Source organism: Leucopleurus acutus (genome assembly GCF_964270905.1).
Source record: "Leucopleurus acutus genome assembly, chromosome: 17".
NCBI lineage: Eukaryota > Metazoa > Chordata > Mammalia > Artiodactyla > Delphinidae > Leucopleurus > Leucopleurus acutus.
Genome location: NC_139159.1, coordinates 64355484 through 64374178, shown reverse-complemented (window position 1 = coordinate 64374178; position 18695 = coordinate 64355484). Strand labels below are relative to the sequence as shown.

The 18695-nt window shown below is 42.6% G+C and overlaps 1 protein-coding gene across 1 annotated transcript in view; it reads left to right on the top strand.

The window, feature by feature from the left end:
* Positions 1 to 4881: 4881 nt before the first annotated feature.
* SAMD12 (sterile alpha motif domain containing 12) overlaps positions 4882 to 18695 on the top strand; it is a gene marked incomplete at its 5' end in the record, with an annotated part of 358805 nt that continues 344991 nt past the window's right edge. Inside the window, 2 exons of the mRNA XM_082858457.1 lie at positions 4882 to 4903; positions 5731 to 5909. Of these exons, the coding sequence (XP_082714583.1) occupies positions 4882 to 4903; positions 5731 to 5909 (201 nt within the window). The remainder of the gene's footprint in view (positions 4904 to 5730; positions 5910 to 18695) is intronic.

The following is an 18695-nucleotide window of genomic DNA, read 5'->3' as shown; positions in this document are numbered from 1 at the left end:
ATGGGACCCCTCAGAGGTCAGGGCCAGGAAGGCCCAGGCTCGCTTCCAGCAAGTGAAGCATGTCTTCTGCCAGTCAGGCTGGGGCCCATTTTGGAGAACATGCCCTTTCCAAGAACATTTTAATGTAATCTGATACCATGGAGCTATTATTATCTATTATACTTTTTTAAAAAGAAAGCAAAAAACGTGTTATACCTGAAAATCACAATAAGATGATAGAAAGAAGAATAAAAATACTTTTGGAACTTTCCATTTAACAGGCAATAGAGAGGTGAAATGAGAGGGAGTCCAATTTTGGTTTTTTGTTTTAAAATTTTATTGTAGAATATAACAAAATTGATCACTGTAACCATTCTTTTTTTTTTTTTTTTTGCGGTACGCGGGCCTCTCACCATTGTGGCCTCTCCCGTTGCAGAGCACAGGCTCCGGACGCGCAGGCTCAGTGGCCATGGCTCACGGGCCCAGCCGCTCCGCGGCATGTGGGATCTTCCCGGACCGGGGCACGAACCCATGTCCCCTGTATCGGCAGGCGGACTCTCAACCACTGCGCCACCGGGGAAGCCCCACTGTAACCATTCTTGAGTGTGTGATTCAGTGGCATTAAATATATTTATATTGTTGTGCAACCATCACCACTATCCATCTCCAGAACTTTTTCATCAACCCAAACTGAAACTCCATGCTAAGCAATAGGTCCCCACTCTCCTCTCCTCCAGCCCCTGGTAACCACTGTTCCACTTTGTCTCTATGAATTTGACTGTTCTAAGTACCTCTCATAAGTAGAATCATACAATACTTGTCCTTTTGTAACTGGCTTATTTCACTTCGCATAATGTCTTCAAGGTTCATCCCTAGTGTAGCGTGTATCAGAATTTCATTCCTTTTTAATACTGAATAATATTCCGTAGTACATACATACAGCATTTTGTTTATCCATTTATCCATCGATGGGCATCTGGGTTCTTTCCACCTTTTGGCTATTGTGAATAATGCTGCTATAAACATGGATATACAAATATCTGTTCGAGTCCCTACTTCAATTCTTTGGTTGAATTGCTGTATCAAATGGTAATTCTATTTTAATTCTTCTTTTTGAGGAATTCGCCATGCAGTTTTCCACAGAAGCTGTCCCATTTTACATTCCCACCAGCAATGTGCAAGGGTTTTCAATTTCTGAGGGAGTGGGTTTTCGCACATGAAAAAAAGATGCTGCCTTCGAATTGGCATCTCAAAACAATGCTAAAACATGTGTATTTGCATGAGGAATTTTCTCTAGGTTTTTAAAAGAGCAACATTTGTAAAACCTGGTCTTTAATTCCTCATTTTAAGAGCTCACCATTAGCAACTTTAACATTAAAGCGACGGTGGCAGCCCTTCAGGTAAAGACCACAAGCAGCCTGCAGTGTCAGTTCAATAACTAGAAATCCATAGGGCACAAGACTGGTTGGGAAGGTCAGGGAAACAAGAAGATCTCAAAGCTGACCTGTGAGCTGCTGAGCCCATTAAATTGAACAGATAACTTCAGTGAAAGCAAGAAAGGGTAGTGATGAGGATAGAAAAGAGAAAGCAAATGGGGGTGCCTTTTACATGATGCACAGAGAGATGGAGGTCACAGCGTGTAAGAGGCCATCTAAAAGTCGCTTGATTTGTAAACATCAGGGACATGAAATTTCAGGGAAAACAAAACAAAGCCTGTCAGAAATGGTTTTAAACAAATAAACCCAAACACAAAAACCTACATCAACTGCAGGATTTGCAGGCGAGGAGGGAACAGCTGTGGAGGATTAAAATATATGTGTGAAGAACGCGACATGCATAGAAAGTCAAAATGCCATAACCCATCTCATGTCTATAGAGATCTTACATTTTGTACACTTAGTATTTACTAGCAGAGAAAAGATACCTTTTGATATATGGCATAGTTGTGTAAAGACAGAAGATTGGTGGTTCGTTCAGCAGCTGAACAGATGTTTCTCCAGTGCCTATTATGTGACCATTTCTGGACTGGGCAGTGGAGGTGGAGCTGGCAGCTGTGGTCGGTGAGGCAGACAGGTCAATTAGACAGACATCCTCAGAGAGTGAGGGGATGAAGCACCAGGATGCCAGAAGCTCCTAGAAGGCTTGCTGAAGAAGTCTGAAAAGACACGTGGGCTGAGTGGGAGTTCACTTCCCAAAGAAGGAAGTAAGGTTGAGGTGGAGTAGAACTTTCTAGGACGAGGGACCAACGTGAGCAAAAGCGAGGGAAGTACGAGAGTCTGATGGGTGGGCAGGTGATGGCAGAGGAGAACAGGAGATGCTGGAAGCTATCAGCAGCTCAGTGATATTCCTAGGCCATGAATTTCAAGGCAGGAAGCAGCTGGGAATCATGCTGGAGTAAGATCAAAGATGCACACTTTTTTCTTTTCCTCACTAATCTCTAAATCTGTCCCATGCCCATCCGCCACCTCCCGACACAGGCTCACCTCTTTTTAATAATCACAATTTTAATATGTTTAATTGAAGATTCCTTGTAAGTAGGCTGATCTTTGGAGACGGGGAAGCTGATTGATATTAACAGTAGTTAGCCTCATGCTCTCATAGGTTTTGTTCTTTTTCTACCACTGCCTGAATTGGGCATTGCGGTTGGTTCTCCAGCATCTATTCCACCCCTGCCTTGTTGAGTAACAGCGACGTGGTTTGGGGACTTGACCTTAGGTGAAGGTCAGCTGGTTTAAGGGTAATCCTATCTCTACTGCCAGGGTTTTAGTTCACTAACGGATGTGTGTGATTCACTTTGGGCCGCTGAGAAAAGATCCAAGCTTGGAGGAGGATGTGGGGAAGAAAACGATGGTCAATCAAGCTGTCTCTATTGCTAGCTGAGAACCAGAAGCCTGTAGCTCTAGTGCCACGTGGGGACCCAGGCTTAGAATAAAGGTGATGTTATGGACAGCAAACTAGGAAGAGGAAAAAGAGTCCTTGATAGCACCGCTGAACTTGGAAATCAGCTAACTCCGAACTTTTCCCATTACTGGGCTTCCTCTCCTGAAAGATAATGATTTTCCTTACTGCTTAATCTATTTTGGGTTTGTTCACCTGAAACTTGAAATCCTCTGCGACCTAAATGATACATGATCTTTGTGACCTTCGGTAGACACCTGTATGACTCTTTATGACTATAACCCTTTGAGCCTCATTTCCCTTGTCTGTGAAATGAATATAATTATGTCTCAGAGTTCTTCATGGAGATTATTTGAGACGCACCACAAATCTGAGGGAAGAGGCATGAACTAATACATGCTGAGTGCCTACGAGGCACCATGAAATAGACTGGCCCTTGTTTTAGGAAGCTTAAAGGCTAGAAGAGAAATTCAGATAATTTTGATATAAAATAGTTGAAATAGGGTCACATGCATATGGATCTTTGTACAATAAGTTTTTTAAGATCATTCGTACAATGTTGAATACTTGCCACTTCCAGGCACATGATCAGATCTGAAGAGTTGGTATTTAAACCAAAACCTGAAGGATAAGTAGGGGTTAGGTGAAGAATGGGGAAGAGCAGTTCAGGCAAAGAAACATTATATACAAAGTCCAGAGGGGACAGATTATGAACGACCTTGTTGGCCACGTTAAAGATTTTTGAATGATCTGGGTGTAAAATGAAGATATTAGAAAGTTTTTTTTTTTTTTTACTTTATTATTAGGGAAAATTTCAACATAGACAAAAGTGGAAGGAGTAGTATAATAAATCCCCGTGAATCCACCAATTAGCTTCAAGAATTATCAACACATGGCCAATCTCATCTCATCTATATCATTCTCTTGTCCCCCATCCATTTTTTGTACAGTAGGTCCTTGTTGGCTCTTTATTTTAAATAAAGCAGTGTATATATTTCAATCCCAAACTCCCTAACTATGCCTCCCCTCCAGGTAGCCATAAGTTCGTTCTCTAAGTCTGTGAGTCTGTTTCTGTTTTGTAGCAGAAGTCTCTTGAACCAACCTATACATTTATAAATGGGATTGCGGGGGTCCAGCGAGGAAGAGCAGTTGGGCTGGTCACATTCTGGGGAAAAAGATGAGTAGCTTGGACCAGGGTGATGGCAGTGGAGGTGTGGACTGAAGTAGGTGAATGGGAGCAGCATTTTGAGTGTAGTGCTTACTGGCTCTGGTGATAGATATGAGGGATGTGGTGACTTATGGAGAGAGTGTGTCAAGGAGGACTCTTCAGTTTCTGTGTGAGTAACTGAAGACAGGAGAAAGTGAATATTTTTTGGTAGAAAAACCAAGGTTCAGTGTGAACATGTTAAGTGTGAGATCTGTGATACACTGACATTGGGATGTTGAGTCAGTCTTACATCTGAAGCATCATGAGAGAGGTCTCTCTGGGCTGGGTTTAAAATTTGAGAGTCTTGGTCAGGTTGATTGCATCAGAAGTGCTGGGAATGGATGGGACCTGTTAAGGGAGAAGTGGAGAGTGGGGAAAAGAACACCTGACTGAATACTTCTGGGCAGGCTTCCCTCATCTCTCAGGTGTAAAATATTCTTTCACAAGCCTGATCAAGAGAAAAGGAAACCCTGGGGTGCTAAGTAAAGGGAAGAATTTTAGAATCGCAGATGTCCTCTAAAGGGGAAGAATGCTTAGAAAGGGGGAGACTGAAGATCCTGGGTAAAAGGAGATTATTGATGAAGTGGAGTCTCGAGGGAGATGGGAGGGGATTGGAGGTTCTGGCCTTAAATCCTCTGAGACCAAGGGGAAGGGGATAAGGATGGAAGTTTAGCTACATTTGTAGGCTTGAGGGTCACAGGGAGATGAGAGAATTCTCCACCAGAGACTTCAAAACACACATACCAGCTATATGTACATAAGTGTGTGCACATTCACTCACACACACCCGTTGGTTCATGGATGTCATCCAGGGGGAATGTATGTTTCCTATAACATTCCCCGCTATTTCTTTGATAGTCATGGGTACACAGGAGGAACTCCTATGTGGAATGAATAAATATACTCAGTATGAGCTTTAGATTTTATTTGTGAGGGTATCTGTGTTAAAGGATGTGGAGAGATAAGGTGAAAATAGGAAGCTACTAGGCTGAGCTCCCTTAAACCCTCCACTCTGACCTTTCCTTCTTTCATGGAGGAGTAGTAACTGTTTTAAAACCACTAGTTCTTTTGTTTCTTGTCTGCCTCTTCTATTGGATTGTGAGTTCTTTGAAGCTAACATCTGTCGTATATAAATCCGTGCTTGCAGGACCTGGTCCAGGAACAGCACACAGTAAGTGCTCAGTAAATTTGCTGAATGACTGCAAGAGGGTGGATTTGAGTGGATGCTTGAAGAATAGAGAAGATTCAGAAATGGGAGGGAATGAGCAGTTTTCCAAATGGAAGCAGAGATACACACTAAACTGCAGGGGTTGAAATGATTGCATGTGTGGAAGGCAGTACCCAAGTTGCCTGATTTGGTGTTGTCGTCTGTAATGTGGGGATTAGTTGCTTGCTCAAGGTCAAACAACTTGGAACTGATGGTTCCTGGATTTGTACTCTAGTCTTCCTGACTTCAAAGCTCAGGATTTCCCACCATACCGTGCTCCCTCTTCACCAAATCATTTCCCATAATTATGACCCCCACCTCTCAACTTGGAGATTCCTTGTATCTTCCCACATAGGCCAGATGAAATATTGTCTTTCGTGGACACCTCCTTTATTTATAGGATCTGTTTTCTGAGTTTAGATTTTTTCCTCTCTCCTAGCTCTCCACTGCGGTTTGAATCCACGGGGTATTGATCACCCTGCCCGTGCTGAAGGTATTAAACTGCAAATTGAAGGTGAAGGTGTTGATTCTCACTCTATTAAAAACAAAAATTACCAGAAGGTGCTTGACCAAAAAGGAACCCCCAAGCGACTGCAGGCAGAAGCCGAGACGGCTAAGGTAGGTAATAATCCAGTAAGTTAAGGAGATTCTGAAGCTGCAGCTTTGCTATTTCGTGGTCCAGCCCCAGATAAGAACTGATGGTGTTTTCGTTAATTAGCTCTGTATCTTCAGTTAAAGAAACACTGCTCTTCATTGCAGGTAATGAGAAATGAAAATATTGACCGCATACCCTTTAAAGTGAAATTGAAACACGTTTGTGGTCAGTTTCATCGCATGAGGCTCTGAGGATGGTATAGAATGAGCTACAGGGAAGAGTGCCTTGGAATTAAAGCTGAAAGATTTGTTTGCCAGGCTCAGATTTATCATTTTATGATATTAGACAAGTCCTGTGACTTTTCAAGCCTCAGATTTTTCACCTATAGAATGGGTTATCAGAAAAACTCCATCCTCCATTAGGTTGAACAGATGAAATAATACTATGTATGTGCAAGTGTTTTGTAAAAGCCCCAGTTGGCTGCATGAGTATGAGGGGGCTTTTTGCTGACAACCACAATAACAAGTAATATTTTATTAAATATATACATACATGCCAGGTGCTGTTTGAAGGACTCTTGATATACTGGCTTATTGTCTCCCTGTAACAATTCTATGAGGTAGACAATAGTAAACAAGACCCTAATTAATGAAAGGTGTAATTGTTTTATTTTGTTGCAGGATACTTTGTTCTTTTAGTCTTTTAGCCTAGATGTTGGTATAAAACACACCTTGGTCAACTGGGAGGATGGATGATTCTTTAGTAAGAGCAGCGTCTTTCAAAGGTTTTCTGCAATGGAACTGGCACTGTATGGGTTTTTGTCTGCAGTCAGTGAAGATGCTCTTGTTGGCGGTGTATATTAGTTTGCCCCTTGGAAATTGAGAGGACTAATCTTCGTGTGGTTATTTGATTTCTCCCTCGTGCATTTCCTTCAAAGGAATTTCCTTTCAAATGTTCGTTGAGTGGATGAATATGTGTACGCCTTGGAAAGCAAACGTTGCAATCATCCAAGAAAAACCTTAAGTAGAAAGGTCACTTGGCTGTCATACAATAACCACCACTCCCCCCAAAAAAATGCCTTCCGAAATCAGATGTGAATTTTTCTTCTTTATAGTTTTGAATAATTACCATGGCTCCTTCCCTTCTTTAGTGTGGATAATTAAAAACTGATGACATAATGAGTGTCTGTGTGTCTGTGTTGTAGGGAGTGGAGACTGATTAGCAAGGGAGATATTGCAGGTATTTTGCACTAGATATTGTAGCTGAGAGAAATTGCGCCTTATAGGAAACTGGTTGATTATTGAGGTTTGGTCTGTAAGAGGAGCTGGGAAGAAGTGAGCCCTCTTATGACATCTAAATCCGATCAGCCAGTGGTGCCATCTTGAAAGAGTGAGAAAAAAATGTCTTAAGCGTCTTCTTTAACTAGGAAGATAATGGTCTGAGTGGGATCTTTTCAAAGAGATGCTTAAAATATTAAAAGTTAAGAGTGGAGAAAAAGAAAACAAGTTATTGACATTTGCCTGATTTAATTCACCTTTCAACATGTCCAGATTCTCTTTTATTTGCACAACAGATTGGTGATATAAGAAGTTTGATTCAAACCTGACAGGATTTGATAACTTCTGAATTATTTGGAACGTGTGCAATTGTAGTAAACCCTGAATTTTCATGTCAGTAGCACCTGCCTTTGCCTCTAGATCATTTTACGTTTGCTTTGCTAAAAACCTACTTCACTTGAGAACGTAGTTGTCCATAATGAACCTTTCCTCAGGAATAGCCTACAGCTGGAAATCACACTCATCTGAGTTTGTCCAGATCACCTACAATGAAACCCCCAAACAGGGTTGAGAGGGGATTCTGAATGTCTTCACATTGACATGTTTAGGAGGGAACAGACGAGGAGCTCTTGTTACAAAGTATTTATTTTTTTCATGCAGGACTTGATGACAATGGTGGTTGCTGGGGGGACAAAATAAAAAGAGCTTGATTACTGCAGACCTGCAGTGTCACATACCCTGGAGATTCTGAGCCACAGACAATGTGAACATGTTCTGTGCATGTACAGACACATTGAAATGTGCCCTCCTGGTGCACTTAGAGGGTTATTGGAGTTGTGAGTCATCCTTTTTCCTTGGGTAAATAATTGAATCTCTGGTAACTTGACCTACTCTAAACTTACCCTAAAAAACCTCTGGCTAGAAATGCACGCACTTAAAGCCACTCAGTAGTGTAAGTTGGTACAGATTTTCTGGAGGACAGTCTGATAGAGTTATCAACATTTTAAATGTGTATAAGTTTTGAGCCAGTAATTCCCTCTCTAGGAACTTGTCCCAAGGAAATAATCATCCAGATGTGCAAAGATGGCTGCAGGAGAATGGTCACTCTAGCAACGTTTATAATATGAAAACATTGTCCTTTCATAGGACATTGGCTGAAGAAACTGTGTGTTCGTGGAATGGAATAGAGTTCTCCCTTTATAAGGGTGAGGGAGACCTATGTGTATTTATCTTAGTCTATTCAGGCTGCTATAAAAATACCTTAAACTAGGTGACTTATAAACAATAGAAATTTATTTCTCACAGTTATGAAGGCTGCAAAACTCAGGATCAAGGTGCCACCAGACTGAGTATCTGATGAGAGCCTGCTTCCTGGTTCATAGACAGTCGTCATCACACTGTCCTCACATGGTGGAAAGGGACCAGGAATCTCTCTGGAGTCTCTTTTACAAGGGCACTAATCCCATTCATGAGGGCTCCACCCTCATCACCTAAGCACCTCCCAAAGGCCCCTCCTTCTAATACTATCACATTGGGGGTTAGGTTTCAGCATGTGAATTTTAGGGAGACACAGACATTCGTCTGTAGCAGTGTTTATGTGGGAAAATGAGTACGCTGCTATTTTAGAGTGGGGAGAGGAGGGAGAAGGGCAAGTTACTGCACACTGTAAAACGTTCCCATTTTCGTAAAAATATCTTTTCTCTGTAAAAAGGCATCACCGAGTCTGAAAGAGTTCATTCCACAGTTTGAGCAGCAGTTTACATCTGGAGCTGAGATTATGGGGAAAACTTTCTTTTTCGGCACTTGAGTTTTTTTGTTTTTTTTTTAAAGATATGTACCCTTTCAAGCATATTTATTTTCAAGCCCTTTTCAGGTTGCCCCATTAACTTAAGCAGCTCATCCATGACTTTTCCTGTTTGTTGAGTCTGTATTCTGCCTTTGAGGGTGCTGTCTTTCCTCCCGTGGCTCCTAATTCTTGCTGGTTATTTGCCAAGGGGGAGTTATCTCGGGGACTAAGCATGCCTTGGGTTGTGGAGGCCATTTGATGAGGTGCTTTTGTAGTCTTTGTGCCACTGAAGCAAGCACTGATGAGGTGCTTTTGTGTTTGTCTCTTCCTGAACTTTTTGGGATGTAACAGCTTTGACCAGGTGTTTAATTATGTTTCAATTTGATGTTCTCTTTGCTGACTCACTACACGAATCAGGTCCCCCCAGATGTGCCATCTGCAGGCTTCACACAGGAACCTGGTTCTAGCGTGCTATCACGCCTGTAGGTTCTGCCACTTTTGGTCTGGCCAAGTTGGACTTTGAAACCAATCCCTGTTCCAGATCTCCAGCAGGCATACTGTGCTTCAGTCCTCCTCATTGCTGTGGGCTCCTGGCACCTAGAGAGGTCTCTTTGGCCTTATATAAATTAAAAAATATATTTTCTAGTATCTTTAAATTTTTAGAGCCTGAGAGGGGATTGTATAGCACAAGTTTAATCTACCGTCTTGACCCTGAAATTTACATTGCTTTCATAATTAAAAAATATCTCTATCGCTACATATCTTTGGAACAATCATCCTTTTTGTTTCTTTATCTTAAATGTGATTTGGCACCTTTGGCCCCAGTTACTCTAAAGACTAGGGCCCTGATTCCAGAAAGAGGTTATCGGTCCTATGAGTTGCCATCAGCTCTTATAGACAAAAGAGAAATCAGTAGAGAACCAAGCTCACTTTGTTTTGTTTTTTTGTGGGTTTTTTTTTTTTTTGGCTGCACCGCATGGCATGAGGGATTTTAGTTCCCCAACCAGAGATCAAACCCGTGCCCCCCCCTGCAGTGGAAGCACAGAGTCTTAACCGCTGGACCGCCAGGGAGCTGGACCCCCAAGCTCACTTTTAATCCTTATTATTAGGTAGCATAGAGTCTAGTTGGGAAAAAAAAAAAAAAGAAACAGATTCAATTGAATTGTGGATTTGCAAAAGCTATTTACCATTGGGAGTGCTAAATGCCAGTGAGGACTTAGGAATTCAGAGAGTATGCATGCCATACCACAGCTGCAGTTCTGAGTTCAAAATGCAAAAACTATGTTGACTTAGCTTTACAGGTGGATACCAGGCAAGAGATAGTATGTACAGCATTTCTTCTCATCGGGAGGGCCAGAAGGTGTGAAGGTACACAGCTGCTTCTGTTCCTTCACCCACGCAGGGGCACCTACCACTGCCACAGATGAGAGCCGAGGCGAGGATGAGTGTCCTTGACTCACAGAAGGCACAGCCTCTTTTTCCCACCATTCATTTTACCATTCGAGTCATATGGGCTCAAGGCCATCTCACAGGTCCTGTAGACCAGGTGTGGTCCACATAGCAGTTTTCAAGGAAGCAGCGCTGGGAGCCCCTGGGGTCCTTCCCGGACAGGCCTGAGGTTAATGAACCCTTCCTTCCAGAGCAGTAGGCATGGGGCTGCCAGAGGGTAGGTGCTCCAGGAGAGGAAGAAATGCATCTATGCTGTGAAATATGGGTAACATTCAGATATGCAGTAGTAAGAATGGAAGACCTCCTTAGCAGTGGTGTGGCCACAGACATCCTCAGGTGCTCTCGGCAACAGTCTCCTTGAGTCCAGGTTTGTGTTGCGGAAGATGAGGTTGGAACAGTAGGTTGGGGCCCAGTCGTATGGGATTTGAATGTTAGGAGCGTAGATTTATTTTCTATCTGCACCATCCACTATGGTAGCCACTAGCCATGTGTGGCTATTAAATCCATTAAAAATGAATAAAATGGGGATTCCCTGGTGGCGCAGTGGTTGAGAGTCCGCCTGCCAATGCAGGGGACGCGGGTTCGTGCCCCGGTCCGGGAAGATCCCACATGCCGCGGAGTGGCTGGGCCCATGAGCCATGGCCGCTGAGCTTGTGCGTCCAGAGCCTGTGCTCCGCAGCGGGAGAGGCCACAACAGTGAGAGGCCCGCGTACCGCAAAAAAAAATGAATAAAATGAAAAATTGTTTCCTTGGTCACACCAGCAAAATTTCAAGTGTTCTCCATGTGTCTAGGGATTACTGTCTTGGATAGCACAGACATAGAACATCACAGAAAGTTCTGTTGGACAGGCTGATCTGGTTTGTGGAAGCCATTGAAGTTTTCTGGGTATAGGAGTGAGTAAGATGAAAAGATGAGATTATGTGATCTGACCCTTGTCCTTGGGCCTGGGGGGACATGTGCTTCAATCATGAGAAAAATGTGGAAAGGGGAGTCTGTTTTGAAAGTGATCTCCCTAAATGCTCTGATGGTTGGAATTTGAGTTTCCATGGCAACTCGGGCTTTGGAATAAGATCAGCCCATCAGCAAACAGTATCCTGGCTGTTCACCTTGGAACTCTGGATTGTGTCCTCACAAGTGGCCTAAATACAGCATTGGGAAACTAGAAACTCTTCACTTCTAGACTTGCTTTTCTAGGTGCTTATGAGGAAACTTACCCTGTGTTTTCATGCCTATGAAAGAAGGCTTTCATAAGGTTAATCTTTATTTTTTCTTGACAGCAATGCTAATTCACCAGAGCCTGTAAAGTGGTGAATCAGAGTAATGATCAAGAGTCTTGGTGGCTTTTTGTGTGTCGCTCTTATATGTATCACTGCCCCCTTTTTATTTACAGAATCTGTTTTGCAGCTGAGAAAACAAAGAATTTGAATGGCTTGCCAAAACTTCGTTTCTGGCTAAAAATTGGAGGAAGATAAAATTCACGTCTAAGTATAATGACCCTGAAACCATGATTTTTTTTCACTCCTTTTAACATTAAATGTACAAATGATTTATTTATTTGAAAAGAAAATATAACCTGATATACTGAGAATCTGGCCAACTAGGCGAAAGAAGAGGTTAAAACGCTGCCTGTATTCTTCCTTTCTTGGATAGAAACACAGCAGATCTTTATTGCTGTATTACATAAGGGAGATGCAGCGCCAGCACCCAAAACAGTGAATAATTGCGTGCATTTGGCTTTGGGATGCATTCTGTGAATCTCTGGCAGCAGATAGCCTTTTCTCATTAGGCTAATATTAGATTCAGTTTGTGTTTCTTTGGCACTGAGTTAAAGGAGCTGGCCTGGAATTTTGTGCTGGAGGCAGGAGGAGGAGAAAGCCTGGTGCTTTGGATAAGCCACAGGTGGGTAAATGAGAGTTGACTGGAGAGCCGCTGGTGGACGTTTGTAAGAGTGGTCAGGAAGCAGTAATCTGGGATTGAAATGGAAAGTTCAAAGGATTTTGACTTGGGTTAAAGATGAAGGGTGGATTGTACTTAACCTTGATCAAATTACATGGCTCAGCTGCCTCTGAGAAGGTCTGTAGCAATTTGGGGATAGAATGATCTAATTCTTGGCTCTCTGTATTTCTTGGCTTGGGGATCAAGAGTGTCTCCAAAAGAAGCTGCCAACCCAATATAATGTCACCAATGATAGGAAAGGACATAACGCATGGGAAACATAATGAGCACATCCTTAGTTAAGAATTGTCAGGGGTCAGAATAAGAGAGACAAGCCAGAATGACTTCATGCTATGTGAGTTCCAGCTCCCCGCAACCCACCCCATATATGCACTGGGCACTTGGAAAGAAAGAAACTACAGTTAACCCATATTTGAAAAGGTAAGCATTTATTACCAAAGTGTTGGGCTCTGAAAAGTGTAACAATAGAGCATGTATTTGAGCCACCGTAGAACCGTTTCATGAGAAAATGTTTTATATGTATAAACATATCTCATTCCAAACGGAATGGCTACCTGATTTATTTTATAGGTGAGGATGAGAATATATGGCTTCTCCAAAATCTTGAAGCTAGTAGTGGCATAGTCTAGCCTAAAACATAGTAATTCTGACCCATGGCCACTGCTTTCCACTCTGTTGTGCTGACAAATCTATACAAAGCAACAAGAGCCTGCAGCCATTTGGTTAATCTTCCTTTTCTTGTGTACCAAGACTGTAGTACATGCCATTTGAGGATGCAAAATGGAAAGTTGCATCAGGGGAGGTGGAACCCCTATCAGTGGGTGGATCAGAGCCCAATTACAATTCCATCGACAGTTTTGACACAGCAAAGATAGGCTTCTGGAAGAAAGGGCATTTGAGTTCTAAGGGTGGCTCGTCTGGTAGCACTCTGCCCAAATGCGTTTCTTTTCCAGCCTGAAATGCTGGAGATAATATGTAAACCTTTCAACCATGGAAGCAGTTAGAATCATAACAGAACTGATTGAGAGATTTCAGAATTGTATGTATCTATATAAAGGCAAGGGTATAATTTATACCTAAGAAAGAGACAGACATAGGTGGCGCACAGGACAGCAGTGAACTTCTTCTGTAGCTGTGTTGAAAAGACTCCCAGTCCTTGGTGGGTGATGCTGGAAAAGCCGTATCTCAAAGCCCTGGTCAACTCAGCTGAGTGAAGAACTCAAGAAGAAGATAAAGTAGAACTTGAGAGAGAAGCTTGAGGCCGAGTAAGGTGAACAGCAGAAGGTGGTGGAAGAAAGCAGGGTTGGGCCTTTGCACACACAGCTAGAAGGCTGATGCTAGCTCCTGGTGAGGGGCACTGTCGTTCAACAGACACGCACCATCTCTGAGCATATAGTGTCACCCTCTTTCTCTCTACATACACACCAGATGCTAAAACGTTTTATAAAATCCATATTATTAAGATTTTTAAGTGTATCTTTGCTTTCCCTGGTATCCTATGTCATAGTTGCTGTTGAACTATGAATACTTGCACTCAGGTGACCATTGAGAACGGGTGTGCAAACTTTTGCTGTCAAGGGCCAATGGCTCTGCATGGTGGATGTTGCAGTCCCCACGTGACTTTGAGGAAGTGGATGCATTTCACTGAGATGCTTACAGGGGGACCTGTGGTTTAGATGCACATCTTCACTGCTCCACCTTGGCTCAGCTGTGCCTCAGCCTATGGGAGGAGCTGGGCCGCTCAGCTTTAGACACTGCACACCCATCATTCTGGAGCAGTGTTGGGGGAAGGTGAGAGGTGGACAGGGTACTTGGAATCATTTTTTAAAAACACCTTGCTTTCTCTTCTTTCTTCTGTATAAATATACAAACGGCTACTGCTTATGTTCTGTTTGGATATAAATTGCCAAAAGTTAATAGCTGTAAAGGGAAAAAAACATGGTAATAAGTAATACAGCATTTTAAACTGTCCTGGCATCACTTATACATTGAGAAAAATAGAGTATTCCATTATGTAAAAAAAAAAAAATGCGAATTGCACAGCCAGTTCTGTTGTTTAGAGATCAATTATTCATCAGCACATCGTGTTCAGTCGTTCTACCCCCACTGCGTATTCTGAAATCCACACATGTTCCACCTCCACTGCTATCACCCGGGTCGACCTCATCATCTCTTAACCGGCTTCCACTTTGCTCTTGCCCTCTTGTGATCCATTCTTCACCTGGTGGTCTTGAATCAAAGGATACCACTCACCAGCTTAGCATCCTTAATGGTTTTTCCTAGCACTTAAAGTAAAAATCCAGACCTCATTCCCATGGTAAGAACCCAAGATATTTCGGCCGTGCTTGACCTCCCTAATCCCACCTCATATCAGGCTTTCCTCTGGCTGTCTGAGCTCCAGACATGCCTGTCTTTCTGTTTCTCAGGTATACCAAGGTCATGCTCTCTTGAGCACATTCATACTTGCCATCCAGTCTGCCTATATTTGCCCCCTTGATCATTGCACCACCGGTTCCTTATCACGTAGGTCTCAGTCAAATGTCCCTCTGCAGAGAAGCCTGACCACTCCAGTCACACTTTCTGACATCACTGTTTGTCCTCCGTAGAGCTTCTTCCTGTCTGAAATCATCCTATCTATTTTCTATGTCTCCAGTAAAATGTAAACTCCTTGAGAGCAGTGATCTTGACTATCTTGTTCACTGCTACAGCATCAGTGCCTGCTACAGGGTGCAACACATCATAAAGAATACACTTTTGATTTGATAAATGAAATTAGTTGATGTGACCCAGAAGTCCCTTGCCTCTGGGTCTTCCTTTCTTTTGCCTCATAGTTATTTCTTTATCTTTAACCTCTCTACAAGCAAGCAGGAGGATACATCTTGCTGGATCCTGTAACAATTGTCAGTGGCAGGGAATGCTTTTCTGGACGGTGGGTGCAAGTGGAACATTGTCCACAGGATGAGCAAGGGATACTTCCATAGCTACTCCATTACCCTTCATCCTCAAAGTCTAGGTTGTCCCTTAGACTAGGCAAATACCCATTTGTAGTCTGTGGTAGGCAAACTTCACTTAGGCCAAGAGTCTCCAACCTGCAGTTGAGGACCGGTGATCTCTCTGCTACCTCCAGGGTTGGCCAAGATTTCAGATGGCGAGGTTCCTTCACCCCCACCCATAGCTATTCACCATCCTCAGTGTAAGCATCAGCTGACTACCCTGATTTCTGTCCCATTTCCTTGAAGTCAAAACTTGAAGGTAATAGAAAGCAGCAGCTTCTGCTTAAATGATCAGGAACTCCTGACTTAAATTGAAAATCAGACCACCAGGTACCAAGCAACACCTAAAACATTATTGCCAGGGTTTTTATGAATTAGAAATAGTTTTCAAATGTTGCTTTCACATGTGACCATACATATCTATTAGTCTGCTTGAGCTGCTGTAACAAAATTCCATAGATTAGGTAGCTTCAATAATAGACATGTATTTCTTACAGTTCTGGAGGCTGGAGAGTCCAAGATCAAGGTACCATCCAATGTGGTTCCTGGCAAGGGCCCTTTTCCTGACTTGCTGATGGAAACCTTCTGCCTGTGTCCTCACATGGTGGAGAGAAAGTAAGCTCTAGTCTCTCTTCCCCTTCTTAAAAGGACACTACTCCTATCATGGGGCCACACCCTCATGACCTTATCTAAATCTAAGCATCTCCCAAAGGCCCTATCTCCAAATATCACCACATTGAGGGTTAGGGCTTCAACGTACGAATTTGGGCGGGGCCACAAACATTTGGTCCAGAATATATACCAAATGTGCATTTTGGCCAAATGGCAGAGTGTTCAGTCACTGTTTGGCTGAAGTGGAATATTATCATCATAGAAGAAATGTCTGTCATACAAGGATAAACCTGAAATATTAGTAAGAATACCTATTTATTACAACTTAAAGTTATACCAAGCAGATTTTTTTTTTAAATTGGCATTGTAGTGCAGTGTAATAATTCCTCAGAGCTGTCGGCTTCTGTGGTTTTTATATTGCACATTTATGATACTGAAAATATACCCTTTCAGCTGAGGTCAGTGAAGGAGCAACATACATTTTGGTCCAGCTCTGCCACTACAGGGTCATGCTAATGGTGCTATTCCCAAGTCATTAAGCCTTCATCCTCTCCGATGATAACTGACTGAAATAAAGACTTCAACTCTTGGACTTGCCATCTTAGTTGAAGCTCATGAGGCAATTTCATTCAAACAATCCCATAAACTAAAGCTGTGGGCTGTATTTTTTAATAAGTTTATTTGTTTTTGACTGCATTGGGTCTTCATTGCTGTGCACGGGCTTTCTCTAGTTGTGGCAAGTGGCGGCTACTCTTTGTTGCAGTGCAGGGGCTTCTCATTGCGGTGGCTTCTCCTGCTGTGGAGCACGGGCTCTAGGTACGCAGGCTTCAGTAGTTGTGGCACACAAGCTCAGTAGTTGTGGAGCATGGGCTTAGTTGCTCCGCGGCATGTGGGATCTTCCCAGACCAGGGCTCGAACCTGCGTCCCCTGCATTGGCAGGCGGATTCTTAACCACTGCGCCACCAGCGAAATCCCTGGGCTGTATTTAAAGAAGATGCTTTTTAAAAATTCTCAAGATCAAGCTGAATTTTGTTGCCATCCCTGTGGTTTTCTTTCTTCAAAGATGTTTTCACAGTACTCATTGTAAAACATGATTTTCAATTCAGCCAGAATGATCTTGTGAATGTGTCCGTCAGATCATGTTGTTCCTTTGCTCAGACTCCTCTCATCACTCCCCATTTTCCTCAAATTAAAAGCCAAAGTCCTTTGGTGCCCTCTGGGACCCAGCATGAGCTGTTCCCTGGCAAGTCACTCATGTCATCTGCTGCTATACTCTTCCATGTTTAGGCTGCTCCTGGATTAAACCAGGTATCTTCCCACCTCAGAGCCCTTGTACTGCCCGTTCCCTCTGCCTGCGATGTCTTTTTCTCAGGATGCACAAGGCTCACTCCTTCATCTTCTTAAAATCTTTGCTCACACATAACCTCAGGGAGGTTTACTGGGCTGTTGTATCAATATTTAAATAATGACCTCTTTCCCAGTGCCTCTGGTCCCCGGCTCTTTTGTTATTCCCACTCAACATACGCATCGCTTTCTGAAACAGTGTATCATCTCCTTATCTATTACGTGTATTATTATTTTATGTCATCCATCTGAGTGTAAACTGTGTGAGGGCAGGGACCTGATTTGTTTTTTGATCCCTAAGGCTACTAACCATGCTTGACACTTCATAGGGGCACAATTATTTGTTGTTTAAATGAATTCTTGTAATCAATGTGCATTTAATTTTCACCTGACTGATAAAGTTTTAATAGAAAAACCAGGAGGTTTTCCAAGTTACATGTAAAACGCCTCCTTTTATTGGAAAGGGAATTTTCACATAGCACTAGTAAGCCCAAAGAAACATCCCTATCTGTGTTACTAGCAGTGCTATGATGATCAGATGTTTAAGTAACCTACGTGATCGCATGATCATTAATTGTGCACAAGGTCAAGGTTGCCAAAAATAGAGCTGAAATGGCATTTGGCTACTTGGCCTGCCAAAAACCAAGGCTGAAGCCAAATCCTAATGGAATTTGGCCAAATGCCACAACCAAAGCTGAACTTCATTGCCTCCCTGTTCTTTATGTAATTAAGCAGTTTAGCTCCTAAATGCTTTCATGTCTGACTTGCCCATTGTGTAATCTGGTTTTGGGGAGAAATCTGATACCAGCCTTTTCTCCTGTTGTACTAAATAGACAAAAAAGGGTTAATGCTATACATGCCTGGATAGTAGTAACTTCTTGGAGGTAGCCAGAACTGTAACAAACAAACAGAAGAGAGAAAGGCATCAAAGCTTGGATTTGTCATCAGGAAGAACGTTTTATAGAGGATACGCACTTTCACTATTCTCATTGCTCTTTACATAACAGTAAAGAACATAGACTCTGGGACCTAGGGTGTAGTCCCTATTCTACCCTGCTACATGCTAGCTGTATAACCTGGGGCTAATTTCTTGTCCTTCCTCTGTCTCAGTGTCTTCATCTGTAGGGGTAATCATAGTATGTACCTCAGTGGGTGGTTGCTAGTATCATTGGAATTTATACACTAAGTACTCAAAAAGACTCCTGGCATATAGTAAGCATGCGGTTAAGTTTGCTACTATCATTGTTCTTAATATCATCATTACTGTCAGAAAATATTTTGGCAAGATGGATTAGAGAAAATGCTTTTTTTTTTTTTCCCAGCAGAGGTTTCGAATTGGCTGCCTGCAGCCCTATTGGGTCTACCAACACATTTTGTTTGCCCACACGAAC